The 25,214-nt window shown below is 44.3% G+C and overlaps 2 protein-coding genes across 2 annotated transcripts in view; both read left to right on the plus strand.

Moving 5' to 3' along the window:
* Window positions 1-25,214, plus strand: part of NDUFA7 (NADH:ubiquinone oxidoreductase subunit A7) — an 82,307-nt gene that overhangs the window by 47,704 nt on the left and 9,389 nt on the right. The window contains exon 3 of the mRNA XM_088446491.1: window positions 6,377-6,526. Coding sequence (XP_088302617.1) covers window positions 6,377-6,526 — 150 coding nt within the window. The remainder of the gene's footprint in view (window positions 1-6,376; window positions 6,527-25,214) is intronic.
* Window positions 13,220-16,001, plus strand: LOC148506648 (uncharacterized). The gene is made up of 4 exons (XM_088446474.1): window positions 13,220-13,407; window positions 13,862-14,286; window positions 15,215-15,283; window positions 15,789-16,001. The coding sequence occupies exons 2-4, from the start codon at window positions 13,864-13,866 to the stop codon at window positions 15,927-15,929; spliced, it is 633 nt and encodes a 210-aa protein (XP_088302600.1). The 5' UTR covers window positions 13,220-13,407; window positions 13,862-13,863; the 3' UTR covers window positions 15,930-16,001.

Here is a 25,214-nt window from a genome sequence, read left to right on the forward strand (position 1 = left end):
ATAGGGTCCACAGGATCTACCGTGGGGTATGTAGTCGCATCCAAAGCACCAAACAGCAAAGCTTTGAGGCTCCCAGCATTCACTGGTCCTCCCTATATACCCCGCCCCCAGCCACAGGCATTCAGTTTTTTTTGTTTGGTACGCGGAAAGATGCACCTGTTAAAACAGCGGGAATGCTAGGCAGTCCTGGGCTTTTTTTTTTTTTATGTGTTACCTTAAGTTTTTTTTTGAACTTCAGAGTTTAGCGGTACCAGGCACCGTGAAAGACGCTTGCACCGCGACTCCTTCTACCTCCGCCGATGCCGAAACACCAGCACCGCTATACGCCCTGAGTTTCTCGGCAGGCCTCAGCGTGGCTTGGCTAGCGGCTTTCACTGAGGCCCGGGACTGCGGTCGGGTCACAGAGATGGCAGGTAAGAGATTCCTCTCGGGGAATTGTGTGCAAAGCAGTCCCCCGCCTCCAGTGTTGAGACGCATCGGAGGCGGCTGAAGGTGAAGGCCTCGTGTAATGTGTCCTCACTAAGGCGGCCAGGGCCATATCGTCTGTCGCCGGGGATGGGTGGTAAGATGCACTAGAGCGCATTAGTCAACGTCTTACTGCCGTGAGGTCAGCGTACCCGTCAATATCGCAGCCCGCTCCCCCGGCCGCTTCTCCCCCTAGACAAAAAACTTCCGGTTACGGATTCCAGCGTCTGGCTTGCTATAATTGACCACCTCGTGTGTGAGACGTGCGCAGTTTAGCGCTGGTCCGTGCACTGAAGCAGTTGGTCTCAGAGGTTTGGTCTGTCTCTCTATATACCTCTCCCTTGGGTTTGGCATATAGCGCACTCTATATCCTACCATTACCCCTTCGGGGCTGGTCAGTTGATCCAGGGTCCATATTGCTTTAGCAAATATCGTATTATGCATTGTATGTGACTGTAAGCTAGCTGCTGTGTTTACACTGCCTATTTTTCAAAACTGTCAGGTACAACATATCTCTGTGTTTCTCCTCATCCCTCTGAAGATGTGTGGGGTGTCTCATTGATACAAAGTCACATTGCATTTATATTGTATACCTTGTACCATTTATACATTGTCATGCCTATTTAATAGGCAAGGCCACGGATGTACGTGCTCCAGCTGCTGTAGCGCCTCATGCTATGGGGTACGCACAGCATGTGCATCATCCTATGTGTATGACCCCAATGAATCCCTGTTGGGGTAATTTGCCTGATCACTCTAGTCAGAGTGTACTGCCATCTTCAGCCTCTCCGCAGGTAGATAGGCCGGTGGTAGTAAAAAAGCAGGGGCATAAAGAGGTTCTCGTCATGTGTTGCCTCACGAGTCTGACTCAACCTCCTCATCAGACTCTGATACTCAGAGTTCTGGATCTGTCTCTGTGAAAGAGGACCATCAGTCCCTGGTGGTTGTTCCCTCTCTAGTAAGAGCGGTCAGGTCTGTCCTCAGTATGGAGGAAGAGGAGGTGTCGGTGGCATCTAAGGGGCCAATCTTTAGGCATCAGGCGGTGACAAAGGATTATTTCCCTCAGTCTGGGCATCTGTCGAATCTCATCTCATGTCTGAAGCATGGGATACTCCTAGTAAGCATTTTCATTCCACAAGGAATATAACCGCTCGGTATCCATTTGCACCAGGAGTGTGTAATAAATGGGAAATTCTCCCAACGATAGATGTTCTTGTGACAGGATTAATCGGGAGCGCTACGTTGCCCATTCCTGCAGCATCCTCTTTAAAAGAGATTACGGATAGAAAACTGGATAATCACTTGAAATGTTTTCTCTATATGGAGCTGTTACTAGACAAAATCTCTGGAGGATACTATAGTTGATCCAACGAGGGAGCAGCAGTCCCTTCTCGGTCGGATGCGGGAAGCAGCTATTATATGCGGGAAGCGGGAATTGATGCAGGCGCCCTGGCTTCTAGGGTCTCGGCTAACTCGATTGCAGCCCGAAGAACCCTTTGGCTAAAGACCTAGAAGGCAGACGCAGGGTCTAAGAAGGCTCTGGAATCTTTGCCTTTTGCAAGGAAGGTACTGTTTGGGCCAGGATTGGATGACATAATGACTTCTTTGGCAACACCGAAGTCTGCTGAATTGCCATCTACGTCTACCTCTAGGAGGCAGTCGTCATCTCTGTCCTTTTGTCCACATAGTAGGACAAAGAAACAGTCCTCGGCCAGACAGAGTCAGTCCCACAGGAAACCGCAGCCCAAGAAACCTTGGTCTACTAAACGCCCGGCTGCCAAGCCAGATGGTAAGCCTACTGTCTGATGGAACGGGCCTTTCCTTGGAGGATGTCAGGATTGGGGGCTCAGAGGTTTGTTGCTACAAATCTTCCTGCAGACCCGGACAGAGCTTCGGCCTGCTGGGAGTCTATTGGGGCACTCTTGAGGTCAGGAGTCATAGTCCCCGTTCCTGTGACGCAACAGGGAAGGGGTTATTACTCAAATGTAATTTTGATTCAAAAACCCAATGGGTCTCACACCCCTATCCTGAGTCTGAAGTCTCTCAACAGATTCATCCATGTGCCCAAATTCCGTATGGAAACTCTACGGTCAATTATGTCGGCGATGGAGCATGGAGACTTCATAGTCTCACTGGACATACAAGATGCATATCTGCATGTCCCGATTGCAAGATCCCACCAGGCCTTTCCCAGGTTTGCGGTAGATCAGCAACATTATCAATTCCAGGCTCTACCATTCGGTCTGGCCACAGCCCATCCGGTATTTACCAAGATAATGGCAGTCATGATGGCTTGTCTCAGAAAACAAGGACTCAGGATACTGCCATATCTATACTACCTCCTGATATTGGCACAGTCTCAGGAGATGTTACAATGTCATCTACGGATGACCATTGTCTGCCTACAGGAGCACGGCTGGGTGATCAATTGGAAAAAGTATTTTCTTTCTCCAACTCAGCAGATGGTGCACTTGGAGGCGCTGCTGGACTCTCTGGTACAGAGGATTCTTCCTCCAGAGGACAAGATTGTAGCACTACAGTCTCGTGTGCGCAATCTACTTTGCAAGCAAACAGTGTCAGTTCACTTGGCTATGCAGATACTGTGCTCCATGGTAGCCACATTCGACATGGTGGCCTATGCCCAGTTCCACTCCAGGTCTACAGCTGTGGATGGCCAGTATCATCGGATAAAGCATCAGATGATTCGCATCTCGCCAGAGGTTCGGTTTTCCCTTGTTTGGTGGCTGGAGACGACTCATTTAGACAAGGGTCGACTGTTATGGATCCCGGAATGGGTACTCCTCACCACAGATGCAAGTCTGCGAGGATGGGGAGCAGTGACGGGTCATCACACCTTTCAGGGAAGGTGGACGGTCCAGGAAAGTCACCTTCCAGTAAATATATTGGAGCTTCGAGCAGTGCACAGAGCACTCAATCTGGCGCAGGACCTTCTTCAGGGCAGACCTGTCGAGGTTCAGTCCGACAATGCGACAGCAGTGGCCTATATCATCAAGGAGGCACACGAAGTCCGGCAGCCATGAGGGAAGTGGCAAAAATTCTGCTGTGGGCAGAGGGCCATCTTAGAACAATCTCATCAATATTTTACCCAGGTGTTCTCAACCGGGAGGCGGACTTCCTAAGACGCCAGGACATGCACGCCAGAGAATGGGCTCTTCATTCGGAGGTGTTTCAACTCCTGGTGGACAGGTGGGGGTTACCGGACGTAGATCTCATGGCATCACGTCACAACCACAAGGTCCCCAGGTACAGGTCCAGAACAAGGGACCCCTCAGCCGCCTTTGTGGACGCTATGGCGTTGAGATGGAACTTCAGGTTGGCATAACTGTTTCCTCCAATCTCCCTCCTTTCAAGAGTCGTCAGAAAATTCAAGCAGGAGGGGAGGCAGGAAAATACTAATAGCCCCTGCCTGGCCCAGGAGGCATTGGTCCTCCGATGTCACACGTCTGTCTGTAGACAGTCCACTGCCACTGTCTCTAAGACAGGATTTGCTAATTCAGGGTCCCTTTCTTTACCAGGATTTACCTCGGATGGCTTTGACGTCATGGCTCTTGAGTCGTCCATCTTAAAGGCCAGGGGTTTCTCTGCTTCTGTGATTCAGACGATGCTGAGAGCAAGGAAGCCTGCTTCTGCCCGCATCTATCACAGAATTTGGCGGTCGTTTTTTCTTTGGTGTTCCCACAGAAAATATGGCTGGATTAGACTTAGGTCTTCGCCTGGCTACCTTGAGAGTCCAAGTTTCGGCTTTGACAGTTTGGTTCAGGCGCAAGATTGCTCCTCTGCCGGATGTTAGAACATTCTTACAGGGGGTTTTGCGGCTGCAACCTCCATTTCTCCCACCGGTGGCACAGTGGGATTTGTCTTTGGTTCTCAGGGCACTGCAGTCGCATCCCTTTGAACCCTTGGATAAGGTGGACTTGAGATGGGTGACTGCGAAGACACCTTTTTCTTCTCACTGTCTCTTCAGATTGCAGGGTTTCTGACTTGGCAGCACTGTCATGTTGCTCTCCATATTTGATCTTTCATCCAAATAGAACGGTCCTCCGTACCAAGGCAGGCTACCTCCCAAAGGTGGTTTTCCGTTTCCATATAAATGAGGAAATTGTAGTCCCGTCAGGAAATCAGATTCTCTGTTTGTGCTATATGGATTTCACAAAAGAGGTTGGCCAGCAAACAAACAGACGTTGGCTCGCTGGCTATTTCTCACGTGTATACACAGGCTGGTCTCCCTGTTCCTATCAAGGTGACCGCACATTCCACTCGGTCTGTTGGACCATTGTGGGCGGTAAGACATGGCGCCTCTGCTGAACAGCTTTGCAAGGCAGCCACTTGGTCTTCGGTTACTACGTTTATCAAATTCTATGCTTTTGATACGTTTGCCTCCCAGGATTCTTCATTTGGGCGGCGGATTCTCCTCTCTGCGCAGGATATCCCCAAGGTAGATCCTATGGACCCTATGGAACCCGAAGAGGAAATACAGAATTATGGTATAACATACCATGGATAATTATTTTTCTTCGAGGTCCACAGGGCACCCACCCTGACACACCTGGCCTCAGTTGAGATTTGTTCTTCAGCCTTTTTTCACAGATTCCCTCTTCGTTTGTTGTGTTTCTTATGCAATTTTTCTTCCTTCTCCACTCTCAGGACCTCATTCAGAGCCGGTCGCACAGAGCGTGCGGTTGGTCTGAATGAGGGGAGGACCTCTTGAATTTTCAAGACGTCCTCCTTTGCGGTGGTAAGGCTGTGGGTTAACATCCACAGCCTTACGACCGCCTCAGGTGATGGTCGCGATGGTCAAGACCATCGCAACCATCGGGGCTTACGACGAGACCCTAGAGTAGGGTCTCCCTTGTCGTAAGCCCCGGAGAGCTTTCGGCTCTGTCTGAGCCGGAAGCTCTCCACTGACATCACTAGTGATGTCAGTGGGGCCGCCCCCAAACGGTAGGCGTTCCCATGGGAACGCCCCCGTTTGGGCTGCCACCCCCCCGGCCCGCCTTCCAAACGGGGCGAGCTGTCAATCAACATCGACAGCTCGCCCCCTTTGGATCGAGACCCGCCGGTCGTAGCGGGTCTCACGCATGCGCACGACGGCGCCGTCATGCGCATGCTCTGTGGGGAGCCATCGACCCTGTCCGAGCGCATCGGCACTAACGACCGGGTCTGAATGACCCCCTCAGTCTCTTGCCGTTAGGCTTGGTTACAAACTGAATGCCTGTGGCTGAGGGCGGGGTATATAGGAATGAGAACCAGTGCATGCTGGGAGCTCCAAAGCTTTGCTGTTTGGTGCATTGGAAGCAATCCAACTACATGCCCGAAGGTAGATCCTGTGGACCCTATGGACCTCGAAGAAAAATAATTATCCAAGGTATGTTATACCATAATTCTGTATTTTTACAGCTTTTCTTTGGATTCACAATATGACCCATACTATAAGAATTGGGGGTGGGGGGTCTTTTATTAAAAGCTGACCTTTTTTAATGATAAACAGGTAGAGACTGACTGCAAGCCAATTGTTAGGGCCATATTTTTCATTCATGTAATTTCGGAGCTTCCACAGCACAGGGAAGGAATAGTTATGCAAGCAGCATTTTTCATCTTATTTTAATTTGCAGACAAGTAATGAAATATGAGTTTGAACATTTTCTCTCAGAGCCTACTGGTTCGCAATACAAATACTGGCTGGAACAATCGAAGTGTAATTTGTAATACAGACAAATTTGTTGACTTTTGAGGAGTTGAATACTTTTGCAAGCCACTGCATTTTAGTAAAGCAGTCAAAGGTGTTTACCGTAAAGTCTAGCATCATTTACAATATAAACTCGCATTTTTTGTTGGTGTTTGATGAAATAAGTGCTGTGATCACTTATTAATAATTATAATTTACTTTCAGGACTCAACTACCTCCAATTCTTCCAGTGGGCCCGAGTCACAAGTTTGCTAATAACTACTACTGTACACGAGATGGGCGTAAAGAAACTTTGCCTCCTGCTATTGTAATTGCACCACAAAAGGCTCTAACTTCTGGGGAAAAACCTTTCACGTAAGTAAAGAAATTCACAGACCCCTGGTAAAATATATGCTAGTACGTATTTCTCCGGTAACCATTGGTGGACTCTGGGAAAACAATGGGATATACAGATGTGTCCTCATACATCTAGCCTCAATACACCATGTGGTGTGAGATGCCTGGTGTGAGTGAACAGCCAGGTCCTGTGCGACTCTGCTAATGTGAGGCATATTTTTCATCCAAAAATGTGCAATGTGATGTGACTATAACACACCAGGAGACTATGCTGATTAATTTGATATGCTACACTTCTGTGTGTGACTGAGGGCCGGATTCAATTACAGGCGAAATTGACCGATTTCGGCGTCTCTGTCGAAAAAGGCCATCAGATCGGCTGATTTCGTGCCCTATCTGACGGCTGATTTTGCCAACGATGGTGAAATAAACAGCCGATTTTCGCCTCAAAACTGGAGAAAACTTTTCTCCAGCCTAGGTCAGGAGAAAAAAATTACAAAATCCATATTTTTGGCTAAAAAAAAATTGTGGGGATTTCTTTCAGAACCCTTTGGACAGCTCTCCTAATGATACTTTATGCCCAAAAATTTTCGTAACTTGCGCACTTTGACGAAAAACAACTGTTGAAATTTTGGTCGGGAAATTTTTTTTTTTGCGAAAAATGGGTTTAACGTATTGTGTCTGGTATTTCGCACTTTAAAACCGTTAAAACAACGCTTGCGCCAGCCACGTGCAATGTTTAAAACTCTTGGTGCATCTTTACGGCCCCCGGAAATACTAGACCCAATACGTTAAACGCATTTTTCCCGAATTTTTTTTTTTTTCGACCAAAATTTCAGCGGTCTTTTTTTGCCAAAGTACGCAACTTACGAAAAAATGTTGGCGTAAAGTATCATTGGGGGGCTGTCCAAAAGGTTCTGAAAGAAATCCCCAAATTTTTTGCCAAAAATAGGGATTTTCGAAAAAAAAATTTCTCCATCTGCAAGATGGAGAAAAGTTTTCGCCATTATTTTCTCCAAAAATCGGCGATAAATTATCGGGGGTGCGCGATATTGCCCAAATATTTGCGGTCGCTGCATTGTAGCAATTCGTATACAGATTCAGACTTGGGGCCATATTCACTTTGAGGCGAAAAGTCCAGATTTTTCGCCTGCTGGACTTTTCACCTGTTTTCCAGACGGAAAAGTATTGGGTGCGTGCCCGCTATTCCCCGTTTTCAATTCAAAATTAGGCAAAATCAGGAACAGGTGAAACTTTGATCGGGAAATAATTGTAGGATCCCCTTAAAGATGTCCAGACCTGGGGGATCAATATGGGTACCCCCGTTTTTGCCTGCAGAAGAAAGTTGGGTTTTTAAATAGCCGCTGCAGGTGCATAAATGCGGCTTTGAAGAAGGTGATGCAGAAGAGCATTTAGAAGTTTTTTTGGGGGAAAAACAACTATGTCCATCAAATTTGGGGTACTTGAAAATGGGTGCAAGCATATTTTTAAGTCCCATAAATGATTTTTAAAAATTCAGCAAAAATGCACCTGCCGCTCCTGCAATGAAGAAAACACCTGCCGCATATAAGGGAACCCCTCTGGACTTCATTCCGCTTTTAGAAGTGTGTTCCCTTTTTTTTTTTTTTTTAAACCTCTTTTTTTAACACTTATTTTTAGGGACCATTCTCATGGGTGCAGGCTATATTTTTAAGCCTGCACCCCTAAACCCCAATTCTGCATTTTTTTTTTGCCTGTTAAAGGCAAGTGAAAAATTAGCCCTGGTTATTTACATTCACTTTTCGCACCATCTACGAAAAAAAATGGGAATTTTTGAGAAATGTGCCTGGGACCCCCCTAAAGATGTCCAGACATGGGGGATCACTATGGGTACCCCTGTTTTTGCCTGCAAAAGAAAGTCGGGTATTTAAATAGCCGCGGCAGGTGTTTTTTTCCCGACATTGAAGAAGTGATGCAGAAGAGCACTTAGCTTTTTTTTTCGTTTTTAAAAGTGGTCCCATTAAATTTGGGGTACATGAAAATGGGTACTAGCATATTTTGAAGTCGTTAAAGTAATTCTTTTTTAGCTTATTCTAGAAAACACCTGCCGCTTACTTACAGAATACCCCTGAACCTATTTTGCTATTTTTAAACACTGTTCCCCTATTTCTTTTTTGGGGTGTCCCAATATTTTTTTATTACTTTTTTTTAGCAAATTTCGTTTTAAGGGGGCATTCCCAAGGGTGCAGGCTATTTTTTGTAGGCCTGCACCTCTAAACCCCAAATCTGCACTTTTTTTTCACCTGCTAAAGGCTGGCGACTATTTATCCCCGTTTTTTTACATTGACTTTTCGCACTGGCGAAAAGTCAATGTAATTGAATACGGGGATAATTGCAATAGGCGAAAATGATGTTTCCGACATTTCGCCTCATATTGAATACGGGCATTAGTCACACACAGATCTACACGTGTCATATATCAATTTAATGAGCACAGTCTCCTGGTGCATCCTAGTCACATCACATTGCGACTAAGATTTATTTTCGGGTGAAAAAGACATATAGCGCTAGCAGAGTCACACAGGACCTGGCGCACCAAGAGAGGTTGTTTGGCCCGACTGCAGCAAAAATATATGAGGACACATCTAGCGTGTAGTGCAGGGAATGTGGGCACTTTAAATTTACTTAAAAACTTGGGTTCCCTTTTTCTCTATTCACTATTGACTACCTGGGAACTTAAGTTTTGTAAAGTGCCTGCTGGTAACTGCATTTATTTTGTTTAGGTTGATAAGCACAGCCATTTCTATTAACTTGAAAGTTTTATTATTTTTTTAAGTTGTATACATTCATGCAGCCCTTAGACCTGGGGTGGAGTGTGATTGTGCCATAATTCGCACCGTCATCTGATGCAGGATTGCCTCCAAGGGGGTGGGGGAGCTTTTGGTGGGAGGCTGCAACTGTCGGCAGTTAGGAGAGATGTCTAACATCCTTCTGTGTTGGACCCCGGAGGGAGAGAAGTCCCATACCTTTACAAAATCCTCCCTGGTGTAGCTTTCAATTTGGTAAGCCCGTATAGGAAAGATGCCCACCAGAATAGGCACAGCAGCCATTTTCAGTGTAGAAGCCAGGGTGGAAGATACTGTCCCAGGTGCCTGGTGGCGGCAGCTAGTTACCCACCCACGACACGGTGGGAGAAATCAGTAAGGCGGTTACGGACGGTGAGAGGGAATCCCTAGTAATGGTGAAGTAAGCTCACTCAGGTTGCTCAAAGATGAGTAACCCTCTATAACAAAAATCTGTGATCGCCTGGTGCAAGGTCACCCGGTCACAATATACTATGATGATTCAGTCCAAAAACACTATGACTGTGGCTTACAAAAATCACCATGGGAGCACTAAAAGTGCCTTGTCTATGAGAGAGACAGACAGGATCATTTTGTTGGGTGGAGTTAAGCATTTGCATCCATTTTACTCTGTGGTAATAAACTTTGAAGCAAGCCTTCACCCCGGGGAGTGGTCCGCCATCTGGAGGTCTTTGTGCAGCTAGTGTTTCATTGGCAGCAATCAAATATCAACATGATGGCCTCTCTGTTGACTCACAAGGTGGAGCGCTTTTGCACTACAAGCAATCCACAGGGCGTCCTGGTTAGTTCCTGGTCTATTTCTTCTTTCAAAAGTTTAAAATCTATGGCATTCTAGTGATTTAGGTAGCACCGCACTGCCCTGGATGGTCCTGGTACAAATGCAACCTCACTTCTCTTTGCTGCAGTCGCACCAAACAGCCCCTTTTGGTGCACCTAGTCCTGTGAGACTAGGCTAGGCTGGACATCTTTTTGCCGAAAGTGTTGCATATCAAATTAATCAGCACAGTCTCCTGGTACGTCCTAGTCACATCACATTGCGACTTAGATGTATTTTCGGCAAAAAAAGACACCTGACCCTTGCACAGTTGCTTAGGACCTGGCAGCTCACACACACCAGGCATATCACGCTGCATGGCATATTGAGGCTAGATGAGCAAGGACACATTTGTACATGGAAATTCTATGTATGGTGCCTGCCTCTAAAACTTGATGGTTTAAGAAATCCTTTTTTTTTTTTTTATTACCATAGTTACCTAAGCTGGCTCTTATGATGCGGCTGTTGAGGCAATAATACTCAAAGCTAAGGGCTTTTCTAACCAAGTAGTTTAAACAGTGTTTAAGGATTGTAAACTTGTTTCAGCCAAGAATTACAACTGCGTTTGGAAGATCTGAATTACCTGGATCGTATACTGCTGGAAAGTCTGGAAAGGGGATTAAAGCAAAGCTCTTTCAAAGATCAGGTTTTATTTCAACAAAAACTGGCTCTTTGACAGATCTTCTTGTATGGAGGCTGTGCATCACTCCCTATATCTTCCCTGCTTGTGCTTACACCTTTGTAGCACCCTCATTTCTAACTGTTGTGTTCAGTGGAGTAGAAGTTTCTGACCTGGAAGGTTTCCTTGCTCTTTGCTATCTACTCAGCTAGGAGAGTTCGGAGCTGAGCTCTATATTGTTGTTCTCCTTTATGCATATTTCATGCCAAAAGGCCTGTTCTTAGAACCAAATCTTCAGCTGAAAGTTGTCTTGAATAAGTGTAACTAGAATAAAGCCAATGGCGCTGCAAAGAATGGACCACAAATTATGAATACACTAATTTAGTGCTGGGACAGGTGTTTCACTCTGCTGTTGTGGTTGCTACCATAGAAGAACAAAAAGAAAAAATAGCAGCGCTGTGATACACCTGAAACCTATCTGGATAAAAATGAATGTATAAATAATTAATACAGATATGTAATGAATAAATAAACTATATCAATGGACAAAAGAATCTATTTAATTGCTGAAAATGATAATAATTCCATATACATCAAACATAATTGGCCAATGTAACACATTTTTAAAAGATACAATGTATAATAATAAGTAACCAGTCAATGGTTATTTTGTTTTTACCGTACAACACGGGGAGATATGAGCCAGGATTGAATGTGAACAAGAGGTTTTTGCTGATGCCGCTGGTGAGTGATTGGACATCACTATCATATGGGACGTTTCTAATTTGTGAATTATCATTATCTGGTCCACATCTAACAGTGAGGTACTGTGATCCCATGACATATCCATTCTTTGGGGTTTATTATCAATTTTAACCAGGACTCAGCCTAAAGGAACATTACAGATCAATAGGTCTGTTTAAATACAGCTCAAAGCCCTGTGTCTTTTGATGGTTCCATAATATATTATAAGACAGTACCATTAAGAAAGAATCCACAAATACAAGGGATGTCTATATCCTCATGAATCTGCATTTGATTGTCACTTGATTTAATATTGGCGTTGTTTCAAATTACTGATGATTTTAGTCATTGCTATACATTGTATCACTGATCAACATTGATTGGTTACTTATTATTATACATTGTACCTTTTAAAAATGTGTTACATTGGCCAATGATGTTTGATGTACAGTCAGGTGCATAAATAATGGGACATTGGGGGTCATTCAGACCCGTTCGCGAGCAAAGGACGCTCCCAAACGGGTCGATGTTGCCCCACTGCGCATGCGCACGACGGAGGGAGCTCCGTCGTGCGCATGCGCGAGACCCGGACTGCGACAGCCAAGCTGTCGCTCCGGGTTTCGCACCAAAGGGGGCGTGCTGTCGATGTTGATTGACAGCACACCCCCTTTGGGGGGCGTGGCGGCCAGACGGAGGCGTTCCCATGGGAACTCCTACCGTCTGAAGCCGGCCCCACTGACATCACTAGTGATGTCAGTGGGAGTGATTTTGGCTCCGATAGAGCCAAAATCACTCCAGGGCTTGCGGCAGTGAGACCCTACTGCAGGGTCTCCGTCGCAAGCCCGATGGTCTTGACCATCGCGACCATCATCATGGACGCTCGCTATAGCTGTGGGTGGTCACCCACAGCTATGCGAGCGTCCAGGAGGACACTCCATTTTCATTGAGGAGGGCCCTGATTCAGAGCGAGCGCTCTGGTCAGAGCGTCCGGCTCTGAATCAGGCCCATTGACAGAATTTTCATATTTTGGCCTCTATTCAGCACCACAATGGCTTTGAAATGAAACAAACAAGATGTGCTTTAACTGCAGACTTTCAGATTTAATTTGAGGGTGATTACATCCAAATCAGGTGAACGGTGTAGGAATTACAACGGTTTCTATATGTGCCTCCCACTTTTTAAGGGGCCAAAAGTAATGGGACTATCAATTCAAAAGCTATTTCATGGACAGGTGTGGGCTATTCCCTCGTTATTTCATTATCAATTAAGCAGGTAAAAGGTCTGGAGTTGATTCTAGGTGTGACATTTGCATTTGGAATCAGTTGCTGTCGACTCTCAATATGAGATCCAATACCCAGATACCTTAACACTTATAGGAACCACAAGTATTTTGCTAGGTGGTGATATTTTTTTTTTCCATAAGATGAGATATATACGTCTTAAGAATTGATGGCACACGGAATGAAATGGAATTAATGGCACAAACAATATGGCAAAACATATTGTAATGCACAAATATTCTCTTATCTATTCAATCTCTAAAGCAGCCCATACACGGAGCGATTTTTTTAGACGATATGGCCAATTCCGATCAATCGTAACGACCAATTTTGTAAAAAATGGCATTTTCTAGACAATGTTGATGCGCGTCCCTGGCGTCGTGAATCCGCATCGTAGATCAGATGAACCTGCAGTGAGATTTCGACCAATCATGTACAATGTGACAGACATCCTATGCTGTTTTGCTTGTCGAAAAATCCGATGTGCGAAGTCTTGAAAATTCCCTGGCCTCCATTTTGCGACAGACGACGTTGGAGAAGAGGCCAGGAGGAAGCTACATCGTGCTGATCGTCTGTGGTGAGCTGTTGACTATTTTGAAGTGAGTGTATACATCGCCTGTACTATACAGTACAGCCTCATTGTACACCCTGCCAACCCCTGGCACAGCTATGTTAATACCCCTGGCACAGCTATGTTAATACCCCTGGCACGGCTATATTAATACCCCTGGCACACTTATGTTTATACCACTGACCCACCAATGTTTATACCCCTGGCACAGCTATGTTTATACCCCTGGCACAGCTATGTTTATACCCCTGGCACAGCTATGTTTATACCCCTGGCACAGCTATGTTTATACCCCTGGCACAGCTATGTTAAAATATAACGGTCACTCAATGGTGCTTATTAATGTACTATGAAAATGTACAGACACTGTTCTTTAAATTTTTTATGAACACATTAAAAACAGAATAAATTGTCTAAAATAACCCAACTGGTTAAACATTAAAAATATGTATTAAAACAGTTTATGTTCTGTTTTTCTACAGAAATGACAAGTGCTAGAGAGCGTCAATTTGTGACTGGATTTCTAGAGTGCTATCACGCCCATGAGTGTTTATGGCGTTTCAAAAGTAAGGATTACAGTAACAAGACCAAGAGAGTTGCTGCAATAGATGAGCAGGTAACATTTAGTTTTCCATACCATGATGAGGCCTGTCCAAAATGGGTTAAGGCAAAAATCCAAAACCTGCGAACAGTCTATGTGAAAGAGCATAAGAAAGAGCATGATTCGCAGGCATCTGGAGTGGGGGCAGATGACGTGTATACAAGCACCTTGTGGTACTACCACCTACTGAAGTTCCTCCATGAACAGGAGCCGCAGCGAGCATCACAAATGCTCATGGTAGACAGTGTCCCCAAGGAGCAGGGTGTGGACAACCCAGAGAATGATCAACCGTCCTCTTTGGATGTGGTAAGTACACATAGACACCATACCAATTGTTATTAAATTGTTCAGGAATCCACTATTGTTCACATGTATTTAGCGGATACTGTCCTCCTGCCATGGTACTGTCCCCACTCCATTAAAGTAGGCCAGGTATTGCTCCCTGACCTGTTTAGCCCGCGCACTCCCTGTTGTCTCCATTACTGTGGGTATGGCCACAGAGGGCATTTGCTCAATCTCGTGTGTTTGTTCCTGGTCGTCGTTGGCCATCCCTGTGTCTAATGTCCGCTGTTGTTTTGATCTGGTTTTTCGTAAAAAATTGTGTAGGACACAGCAGGCCAGAACGACAGGATCAATTTTATCCACACAAAGGTTTATAGCCATATGGAATATCCTGAAATGGCTACTGAGAATCCCAAACGCATTTTCAACTATTCACTGTGGCCTGGATAGGCGGTAGTTGAAAATGCGCTTTTCTTTTGTCAGGCCCTTTTGTCCATACGGCTTTAGTAAGTGCTCATGTAGAGCAAATGCCTCGTCTGCCACAAAAACATAGTTCAGGCCGTGCTTGGTAACCGCTGTTGATGGCAAATTCAGACAGTTGGTGGTAAGTCTGTCATAACATAAAGTTTGGTTGAATGACCCAGCATCTGAAGCACAGACATTTTTGCCCACATCAACAAAAATAAATTCAGAATTTTCATTTACCACCGCCATCAGCACTATACTACAAAAACCCTTATAATAAAAGGAGCCGCTGTGGGCAGGCGGGGTAATGCAGATATGTTTGCCATCAATAGCTTCTCCGCAGTTGGGGAAATTCCGCCGGCTTTCAAATTCCTCAGCAATAGTCTGCCACTCCTCTACAGTTGTTGGGAACTGGAATAAAAAAGAAACAACAAAATTAGACTTTACAGTATATAAACATTCATTTTTTCTCTCTCTCCTCCTACAGTCTGCTATGCCTGACTTGGACCGGAGATTTAGCCCGCAAATACTCCAGCCAAGCGACAGCGATCCCGAAGTGAGTCAGCCTGCTGCAAATTGCAGAAGATACCAGCGGAAATCCCATCCGCAGCCAGATGCCCTGTTGCGACAAGTCGAGCATGCCCTCTCCAAACCCCCTGACATGTTCGACAACCTGGGCCCACATATTTCCAGCAGTTTAAGGGTTATGGAGGAACAACAGCTTCATGCAGAAAAGCTGGTTTATGATATTGTTGTATTCAAACAGCTGGGCAGCACAATAAGGCTGACAGATGAGCCTCTGCCCCTGACAACAGTCCAGCCACCCTATGGGTCATCCTCATCCCATTCCTACCGACCACCAACCTACCAGGCCACACCCCTGGGGCCAACCCTACACCCCATCCCACTTACCTGACTCCCGAATCCACCAATCCCTCCACTTCCTCCTCTAAGGTTGTTTACAGAGCCATGTTGGCTGAGGAAGATGAGCCATCCCAATTTGTTAATTTTTAAAAGTACAGTAAATGTAAAATATCAACAAGTTTTTTCTCTCCCAATAGCTACTGCATGGTATACGGTGCGGATTGGACAAGGTTACTAAATGCCGGGGCCTCTATCTGGACTTGCGCCATGTGCTTCTTGGCCTATTGAATTCGTCATCTGACACACCGTATGATATACCAGTTATTTTACATTTCTAAAAATATGTTGAGTCCTGAAAAGGATAAGATAGTTTAGGAAGGTTTTTGCCTTCAGTATCAACAAGTTTTATCTCTCCCAATAGCTGCTGCATGGTATACGGTGCGGATGATGCGGTTGGAAAGGGTCACTAAACGCATGGTGCAAGGACAGATTGGGGAATGCCGGGGCCTATTCAATCCGTCATCTGACACACCGTATACCATGCAGCTGGCTAGCTATTGGGAGAGATAAAACTTGTTGATATACCAGTTTTTATAGATTTCAAACCATGTTGGTTTTGGTAAACATTAAAAAGCAGCCATGTTTTGCTTTTAAGAAAGAATACGTTTATTGATATTTACAGCCATGTTGGTTGATTTTTTTCCCTCAGTGTGAAAAAAAAAACATTTTCTTTCTCCAGGAAAAAAAATGTGTAGTGTGTTTACTCACCTTAAAGTAGTGGAACTTCAGGACATTCACAATGGCTTGACAGGTGTTCGGGATGATGCGGCTCAAAGCCTGGGAGGAAATGAGCGTCCCAAACTTCAGGTCTTCGAAAGACCTTCCTGGAGCCAGGTACCTCAGTGTAGCCACCAACCTCTCCTCCGCCGGAATGGCCATCCTCATGCTGTTGCCCTGCCTCTGGATATAGGGGGTCACCAGACGTAGCAACTCCTGGAATGGGGCGTCATCCATACGCAGGTAGTTGCGGTAAACGTCCAGGTTGTTCTCCCTAATCTCCTTCAGCAGGGGCATAAGGGAGAGAGTCTCCCTCCTCCTCAACCACTTCTTGGTCCAGCAGAACCTCATCCTCCTCCTCTCCTCAGCTCCATCAGTTTTTAGCCTCCGATAGCCATAGGCTAGCAGAAGCTTATAGCGATTGGAATCATCTCAAAACCACTTTGTAGAGCCAGGCAATACAAAGTTGAGCACACTAGCAAAGTACAACGTTCAGCAGGGTATAAAACCAAGCCTCACTAGTCACAGAGTAGATTGTGCCCAGATCTAAAATGGATGCTGCCTTTTATACCCCCTAGATAAGCCCTCCCCTATTGAGATGCATCGTGAGGTTGTTTGCTGCATAGGATATATCGTAAACGATTTGCAATCACTTTACATCACATCTAATCATATGCTCGTTTGTACAATCGTTCCATTTGTTGCCACAAATAGTAAATCATTTCAAGGGAAATCGCACCGTGTATGGCCCGCTTTAAAATAAATTTGTAATCCAAATTTTTGCTGACCTAAGATGACATTTGTTACTGTGAATTAATAAATTACATTTTAATTAATATTTGATAAAATCAGTGCACCATTGGCAAACAAACACTCTTTCCTATATTTAATAGGCAGATGTGTTCTCCCCAACACTAAAATCTAAATATTATATATTTTAATAATCCTACTCTATATATAAAAATACATATTGTGTATTTATGTGTGTGTATATATATATATATATATATATTTTATATATATATATATATATATATATATATATATATATATAATATTAGTACAAGTAAAAAACTGCGCTCAGGGACTTGCAATAAGCATATTGGGGTTTTTTTATGCAAAAAGCAACGTTTCGGAGACAAGTGTCATAAAAAGAGCAGATGTGAGAAGCAGGTTTAGATTTAGCTGGAGTCGTGTCAGGGAAGGTATAAGGATGTACGCAGGGTTAGGTGAGAGACAGAATAGAGCTGGTGTGAGAAACTTGTTGGATATAGCTGGAGACATGTCAGGGAAGGTGTAAGGATGTACGCAGGGTTAGGTGAGAGACATAGAATGAGAGCTGGTGTGAGAAACTTGTTGGATATAGCTGGAGACATGTCAGGGAAGGTGTAAGGATGTACGCTGGGTTAGGTGAGAGACAGAATAGAGCTGGTGTGAGAAACTTGTTGGATATAGCTGGTGACATGTCAGGGAAGGTATAATGATGTACGCAGGGTTAGGTGACAGACAGAATAGAGCTGGTGTGAGAAACTTGTTGGATATAGCTGGAGACGTGTCAGGGAAGGTATAAGGATGTACGTAGGGTTAGGTGAGAGACAGAATGAGAGCTGGTGTGAGAAACTTGTTGGATATAGCTGGAGACATGTCAGGGAAGGTATAAGGATGTACGTAGGGTTAGGTGAGAGACATAGAATGAGAGCTGGTGTGAGAAACTTGTTGGATATAGCTGGAGACATGTCAGGGAAGGTATAAGGATGTACGCAGGGTTAGGTGAGGGACATAGAATGAGAGCTGGTGTGAGAAACTTGTTGGATATAGCTGGAGACATGTCAGGGAAGGTATAAGGATGTACGCAGGGTTAGGTGACAGACAGAATAGAGCTGGTGTGAGAAACTTGTTGGATATAGCTGGAGACGTGTCAGGGAAGGTATAAGGATGTACGTAGGGTTAGGTGAGAGACAGAATGAGAGCTGGTGTGAGAAACTTGTTGGATATAGCTGGAGACATGTCAGGGAAGGTATAAGGATGTACGTAGGGTTAGGTGAGAGACATAGAATGAGAGCTGGTGTGAGAAACTTGTTGGATATAGCTGGAGACATGTCAGGGAAGGTATAAGGATGTACGCAGGGTTAGGTGACAGACAGAATAGAGCTGATGTGAGAAACTTGTTGGATATAGCTGGAGACGTGTCAGGGAAGGTATAAGGATGTACGTAGGGTTAGGTGAGAGACAGAATGAGAGCTGGTGTGAGAAACTTGTTGGATATAGCTGGAGACATGTCAGGGAAGGTATAAGGATGTACGTAGGGTTAGGTGAGAGACATAGAATGAGAGCTGGTGTGAGAAACTTGTTGGATATAGCTGGAGACATGTCAGGGAAGGTATAAGGATGTACGCAGGGTTAGGTGACAGACAGAATAGAGCTGATGTGAGAAACTTGTTGGATATAGCTGGAGACATGTCAGGGAAGGTGTAAGGGTGTTTGCCGTAACCACGATAATTAACATACTAATTTGGCGCGAGTGCCGGAGCATTTCTTCATTGCTCTGAAATTCAACTGTCTCCCCGAAGTGCTTCACTGCTGCTTTCGGAGCAGTGAATCTTTTTCACTCACTAACGGGTTGCAAGCGGGAGCAGTCAAGCTCCGGAAATATTGTATTTTCGGAGCTTGATGAATTCTGTCTCCATGCTAGTGTATGGGGACAGCGGGCCATTCCAGGAGAAAAACGTAAGCAGGAGATATCTGTGATATCTGCTGCTTTACCTTCTTGATGAATGGGCCGAAAATTAAATTTCTACAATTAAGTGATGATGAATAGACACCCTAAATCTGCCCCACCAGCAGTGTAGTATGGTTTTACCCAGATGCATAGATCTTTTCGGCTTTGCTCTCAACTCAACCCCTTAACCACTTAACTGGTTAATTTTTTTATTTTTTTTTTAAATGTTCTGAAAATTGACAATTTATTTTTTCTTTATTAGCAAGTTACGTAAATAAGAGCTATTTAAACCTGAGTCAATATATTTTTTTAAACAAAAATGTTAAATCAGGTTTATATAGCTATTAATTACATAATGTGATAATAAAAAAGACCATTTTCGGGACTAGAGGATGAGAGAGCATTTGTGAAATGCATTTTGGATATAACTGGGGAATATAGCGGAGAAGGTGTAGAACTGTACATAGGGCGCAGTGAGAACCACAATAATAATGTGAAGCCTGTTGGATTCAGCAGTAGACATGTCAGGGAAGGTCTAAAGCTGCATACACACACAATGATTCTATGAACGATTTTCTGTCAGATTATCTGTCAGATTTTTTAAAGTGTAATGAACGATTTTTATGAACTATCAAACGATTTTTGCATATTCCCTTAATGAAAATCGTTCAGTTGACAAGTCTGACTGAACTACAAACGTGACTGCGCATGAACGATAATCGTTCATCGTTTGACTCAGAAAGTGAACGATTTTTTCAAACGATTATCATTAAACAATATCGTTCAAAAAATCGTGTGTGTATGCAGCTTTAGATTTGTGAAAGGGGAGCCAGAGAATCAGGGAAGTTGCAAAAAGCTCCAGACTTAAGTTGTTATCTCTGATAATGACAGACAAGGCAAGTAACATGATGATTCTACATCCAGATTAATTTGTATTCCTCCAATTCTCTCAGTTCACTGTTCAGTCCCTGGTGAAGCCTCCAAGCAATAGACGTATAGCTGCCAGGCCACCAGCCTTATCAGTCGGGGCGGAAGGACATGGGAGTGCTGGGCAGAGACAGCAGGACATGGGAGTGCTTGGCACAGACAGACGGCAGGACATGGGAGCGCTGGGCACGGACGGATCTGGGGAAAGGGCAAAGGACAGGGTTTGCCAGTCCTAGAGGGGAGCAGGGCAGGAATGGCTAGACCTGGGTGTTTGGCAGGGAGAGAGTATAAATACAAAGTAACTGGTAATCAGGCTATGACCGATCATGGCAATCATTGTTAGCACCAATGTCACAAATGGGAAACAGTGTGGTTCCTGCAGAGGCAGGTTACATGGTTGACATGCCCCTATTGTGAAGAGCACCCTCTACAGACTGGAGAGACCACTGATGACCCACAGCAGGACCTTTGTTTTTTCACTGGTGGTGCAGCCATGATCCTAAAGCAGCAATGCTGCCGCTTGGAGTGTCATTGACATGTGTGTGTACTGGTGGCTGGGCAAGCTGCAACTCTAGTCTAGGGTTGTACACATGCTTTTACAGGTTCACTTTGATGCCTAGTATTGTGTAGTTCCACCTCTAGCCCAGCGAAGTGCAGTATCTCCCAACGTAACATCGATTCCACAAGTGTACCGAAAGACCTCTGGAGAGATGTTGACCCATGCCATCTGGATAGCTTTCCGCCAGCTTCCTGATATTTGTAGGTTCAGGATCTTATGGGTAAATGCTTAAGTTGGTTCATGTCTGGTGAACCTGGTGGCCACACCATTTGTCGGAACTCTCCAGAATGCTCCTCAAACCAATTCTAGACAACTTGGAAATGATGACACAGTACATTATCCTGCTGGAATATTCCAACGTTGAGGGGGTACATGAAGTCCATGAAGGGCTGCAAATGGTCATCAAGCAATGCAACATATAGTTTACCGGGCAATGATGTGTTCAGGCGAACCCATTTCATGCCACATGAACACACCCCACACCATTATGGAACCTCCACCAACCTGCATGGTGCCTTGTTGACAACTGGCGTCCATTGCCTTATGATGTCTGCGCCACACCCAAACCCTACCATCAACCTGAAACAACTAGAACCATGACTCATCGGACCACGTTACATGTTGCCAGTCCTCCAGGTTCCAATTAGAGATGTCACGTGCCCAAGTGAAGCACTGTGTTCAGTGTCATAGTGTTAATAGGGGCACTCTGGTGGGTCTTCTGCTCCCGTATCCCATGGAAGCTAAAGAAAGCTGCACTGACTTGCTGGATATGCATCTGGTACCTCCTGCATTGAAAGTGGATGTGATTTGAGCCAGTGTCACTTACCACAAACAATTCTGGGCAGATGCCACTGGTCACGATCATTAAGCACTCATGGTTGACCACTGCACTGTCCACGGTGGATGGCAATGCCTTCCATAAGGTGTTTCCGGTACACACGTGACAATGTAGATTGAGGAATGTTGAATGTCCGCACAACATCGGAAATGGAATGTCCCATCCATTGGGCATTCACTATAATGCCCCGTTACTCCGATAATTCATGTCCCCTTGACATGAGCAGCCTAGCTGGTGTTCAACCTGACTCACAAGATGACTTATTACAACTGGTGCAGGTCTGGGCATTTCAAAGACATCACAGTACAGTGACGGCACCTACCATTACCTTTATATACTGCTATTCCATGACTTTTGGCACTACAGTGTACAAGTATATCTCATATATTCAAAAATCCAGCACTTGTTCAAATGTTCAATTGCAGGGGTGCATCCTGTAGCAGCAAGGAGACATTGCCCATTTCTCCAGCATGGACATAGATATAAAAAGGCAACTCATCGGAAAGATTTTGATCCATGTAAGATGATAAGATAACATTTGTAACGTTTCTAAGGTCTAACGTTTCAGACCTTAATCGTGGCAAATGACAACCCATTAATGAAGTAAGCAGCATATCCTAGACCTGAATAAGTTTAAATAGCATGTCTCTAATCGGATTGGGTATAAAAGATAGACTGGAATTAGATAGGCAATGTCTAGATGTTAAGGTGCCCATACATCAGCGACTGTTTGTCACGATCCGGCGATGCGATGGGAAATGCCGGCATTTCAGGGTGGAAACGCCGACCTCCCACCATCGATGTTCTGCGATCCGTCGCCGGATCGCAGACATTTCACATGTTAAATGTCCACGATTTGGCAATTGCGATCATTTTGTAATCGCGATCGTCAAATCGCTGAATCCAACATGTTGGATTTCTTCGATCCTGCGGTGCCGTGTTGCGGGATCGCGACAATCCGTCGCTAAGGTATGGGGCCCATTAGGTAATAGGTCGACAGGGACTAAATGTCGAAATGTATGAAGGTCGACATGTACAAAAGGTTGATAGAGACAAAGGGTTGACACAAATATGGTCGACTCATGTTTTTTGTTTTCTAACCCTAATTTTCACTGTAACCCTACCTCCTGGTGCCTAACCTTAACCGTCCCTTTTAGTGCCTAACCCTAAAGAAAAAAATTTGACCATTTTTGTGTCAACCTTTTGTACCTGTTGACCTTCATCCATGTTGAACATTTCTGCGACGACCCTTTTGACCTTTTATCACTGACGACCTATTGCTTTTTTACTGTCTATCTATTGACTGGAACCCGTCTAATCATGATCACCGGCACCTGTGTTACATTAACATGTGTTGCAATCTAACAAACCAAAGTGTTTGATAAACTTTATAGTCAGTATGAATATAGCGAAATGTAATATATACAGCATAAGGACATAATACCTTGTGTGGAAAGGCATAACAGATCTATAGCGTAGTTTATATGGTCTGCACTGAAAGCTGCCTGTGCAAAAGAAAAGGAGCCACACCATTGCTCCAACAAGACATTGTATATAAAGATAATTGAATGCAATGGCGCTAAATGTGGAAGATAGTAAATTATAAAACCACACTTCCCCTAAATGTTTGCAGTTGTCCTCTATCTAACTGTAGTTTGGTAGTCAGACATATATGTAAATGAAAAAAAAAAACAACAACACAAAATTGTGTAATACAGTTCAGGGTAGAACTTTCCTCAGTGTTGTATGGTTGCTTAAAAGAGGGTAAATCACAGAATCACCGCCCCCTGGTAAATGCAAGGAAATATTTTTGGATGATGTCTCCTCAACATAGCACTCACAGCCTTGAGTGGCTGATCTCATGGCACATCAGAATGGATCTTTTTGCAGTTGTTCCTTCTCCCACTGTAGTATGATGCTCAGAAAAATATGTATATGAAGTAGAAACAACACATGGGGTGGTCACCCACCAATATCCTGTTACACGATTGTGTGTTTTTGTTTCATTTACATATTTTTCAGAGTTTCTTACTGCAGCAGGGGTTCCCAACCACGGTCCTCAAGGCACACTAATGGTCCAGGTTTTAAGGATAGCCATAGTTGAGCACATGTGACTTAATTAGTACCTTAGTTATTTTAATTTAACCATCTGTGCTTAAGCATGGATATCACTAAAACCAGGACTGTTAGTGTGCCTTGAGGACCGAGGTTGGGAATCACTGTACTACAGCAAGCCAAATTTCATACACAGATAGGTATTGGGAGCCACAGAGATTGGTAACTGACTAGCCAGGTGCTGTACCACCTCTTTTAAGGCCTCAAGGTCCTGGTGCTGCTGGTTGTGGTTTTTGTCAACAACCAATTGCTGTTGTCTCCAGGCCTCCTCAGTGGCCAATTGCTGCGCCTTGGTAGCTTCCTGCTGAGACCCTATAGCAGCACTTTAAATGTGTTTTCCACGTTAGCTCTGGGTGTAGGAATGAAACAGGATCTTGCTTCCCTAAGCATCTAACGATAATACCACCATATATTTCACAGTATAATAGTATTTTACAATCACCAAAAAAATTGTATCTGTACCAGTCCAGGGCCTTGGTACAGGTATCCACATCTAGTTTTATTTGCAGTATAAAGATAAATAAAACCTAAAAGAAAAGCCTAGCCTGTCCAACTCTAACTAAACAAATGATTCCCTCTTAGAGTGGAGGGACCTAACGTCCCTTTTATAAAATAACAGTATTAGCACAATACATACAGCCAGGAATCACAGTGTTCTTTCAACAGGCCTGCTGCCTGTTCCCCTGGTAATGAGAGACTGAGACTAGCAACTGACGCACCTTATACCAGCCTTTCACAGGCACTTTGACAATGTTGCCATTTAGCTTCTGTCCAGACAGAACCAGGAATCTAGGGCAAACAGCTAATTTTATTGTTTGTTTTTTTATTGAAAAAAGAAATGTGTTGTAACTAGAGATGTGCGCCGACCCCCGTGTTTTGGTTTTGGATCTGGATCTCCCGTGGTTTTGGATTGGTTTTGCCAAAACCTCACCTCCGTATTTTTTGTTTTCGTGTTTTGGTTTTGGTTTTGGATCTGGATTTTTTCTTAAAAACAGCTAAAATCACATAAAATGGGCCTTTTTTTGTTCCTACAGTGTTAATAACCTCAATAACATTATTTCCAGTCAATTTTGACCACCTCACAGCTCACAATATTGATTTGTTCATCTAATTTAGGCCCAAAATTTGCACCAAGATAGCTGGCTGACTAAGCTAAGCTGCAGCAGTGGGCGGCACAAATACATGGCAGTTCAACTTCAAACATGGCACATCAGGAAACTCAAGAGAGGCCTGAGGGAGTTGGAGTATGTATGTAGTTGAAGGTAGGGCAGGGACAGGAAGGGTTGATTGGAATCAAAAAACTAAATTAAATTTACTACCAAAGAAAATTTACAAGGGAGAAGGGGAGGAGGCATTTACAAAAAAATGTGATACAGTACATTTACATCAGCCCTTGCCACAGAAGAATCCTTGAGCATGGTTGCTGCTGGGAGTTTATTTTTTTCATCCCAGAAGGGGACCAGGAAGCGTGCTTTCCAAAAATAAATAAACAATTGACTTAAATAATGCTTTGCAAATCTTCTATAATGGCATTTCCCAATCTGTACAGGGACATAAAAAAAAACATAGTGGCCTTCAAACTGCCGTTGTTCCCACTGTCCACTTAACCATATGAGATATGTGAACAAGCGGAACAGAGCAGCAAATTCAACATTTCAGACTTCAGTTTTAAGTCTTACGTTGTGTCA

Source organism: Taudactylus pleione, unplaced genomic scaffold (assembly GCF_031769625.1).
Source record: "Taudactylus pleione unplaced genomic scaffold, aTauple2 ptg000399l, whole genome shotgun sequence".
NCBI classification, from domain to species: Eukaryota; Metazoa; Chordata; class Amphibia; order Anura; family Myobatrachidae; genus Taudactylus; species Taudactylus pleione.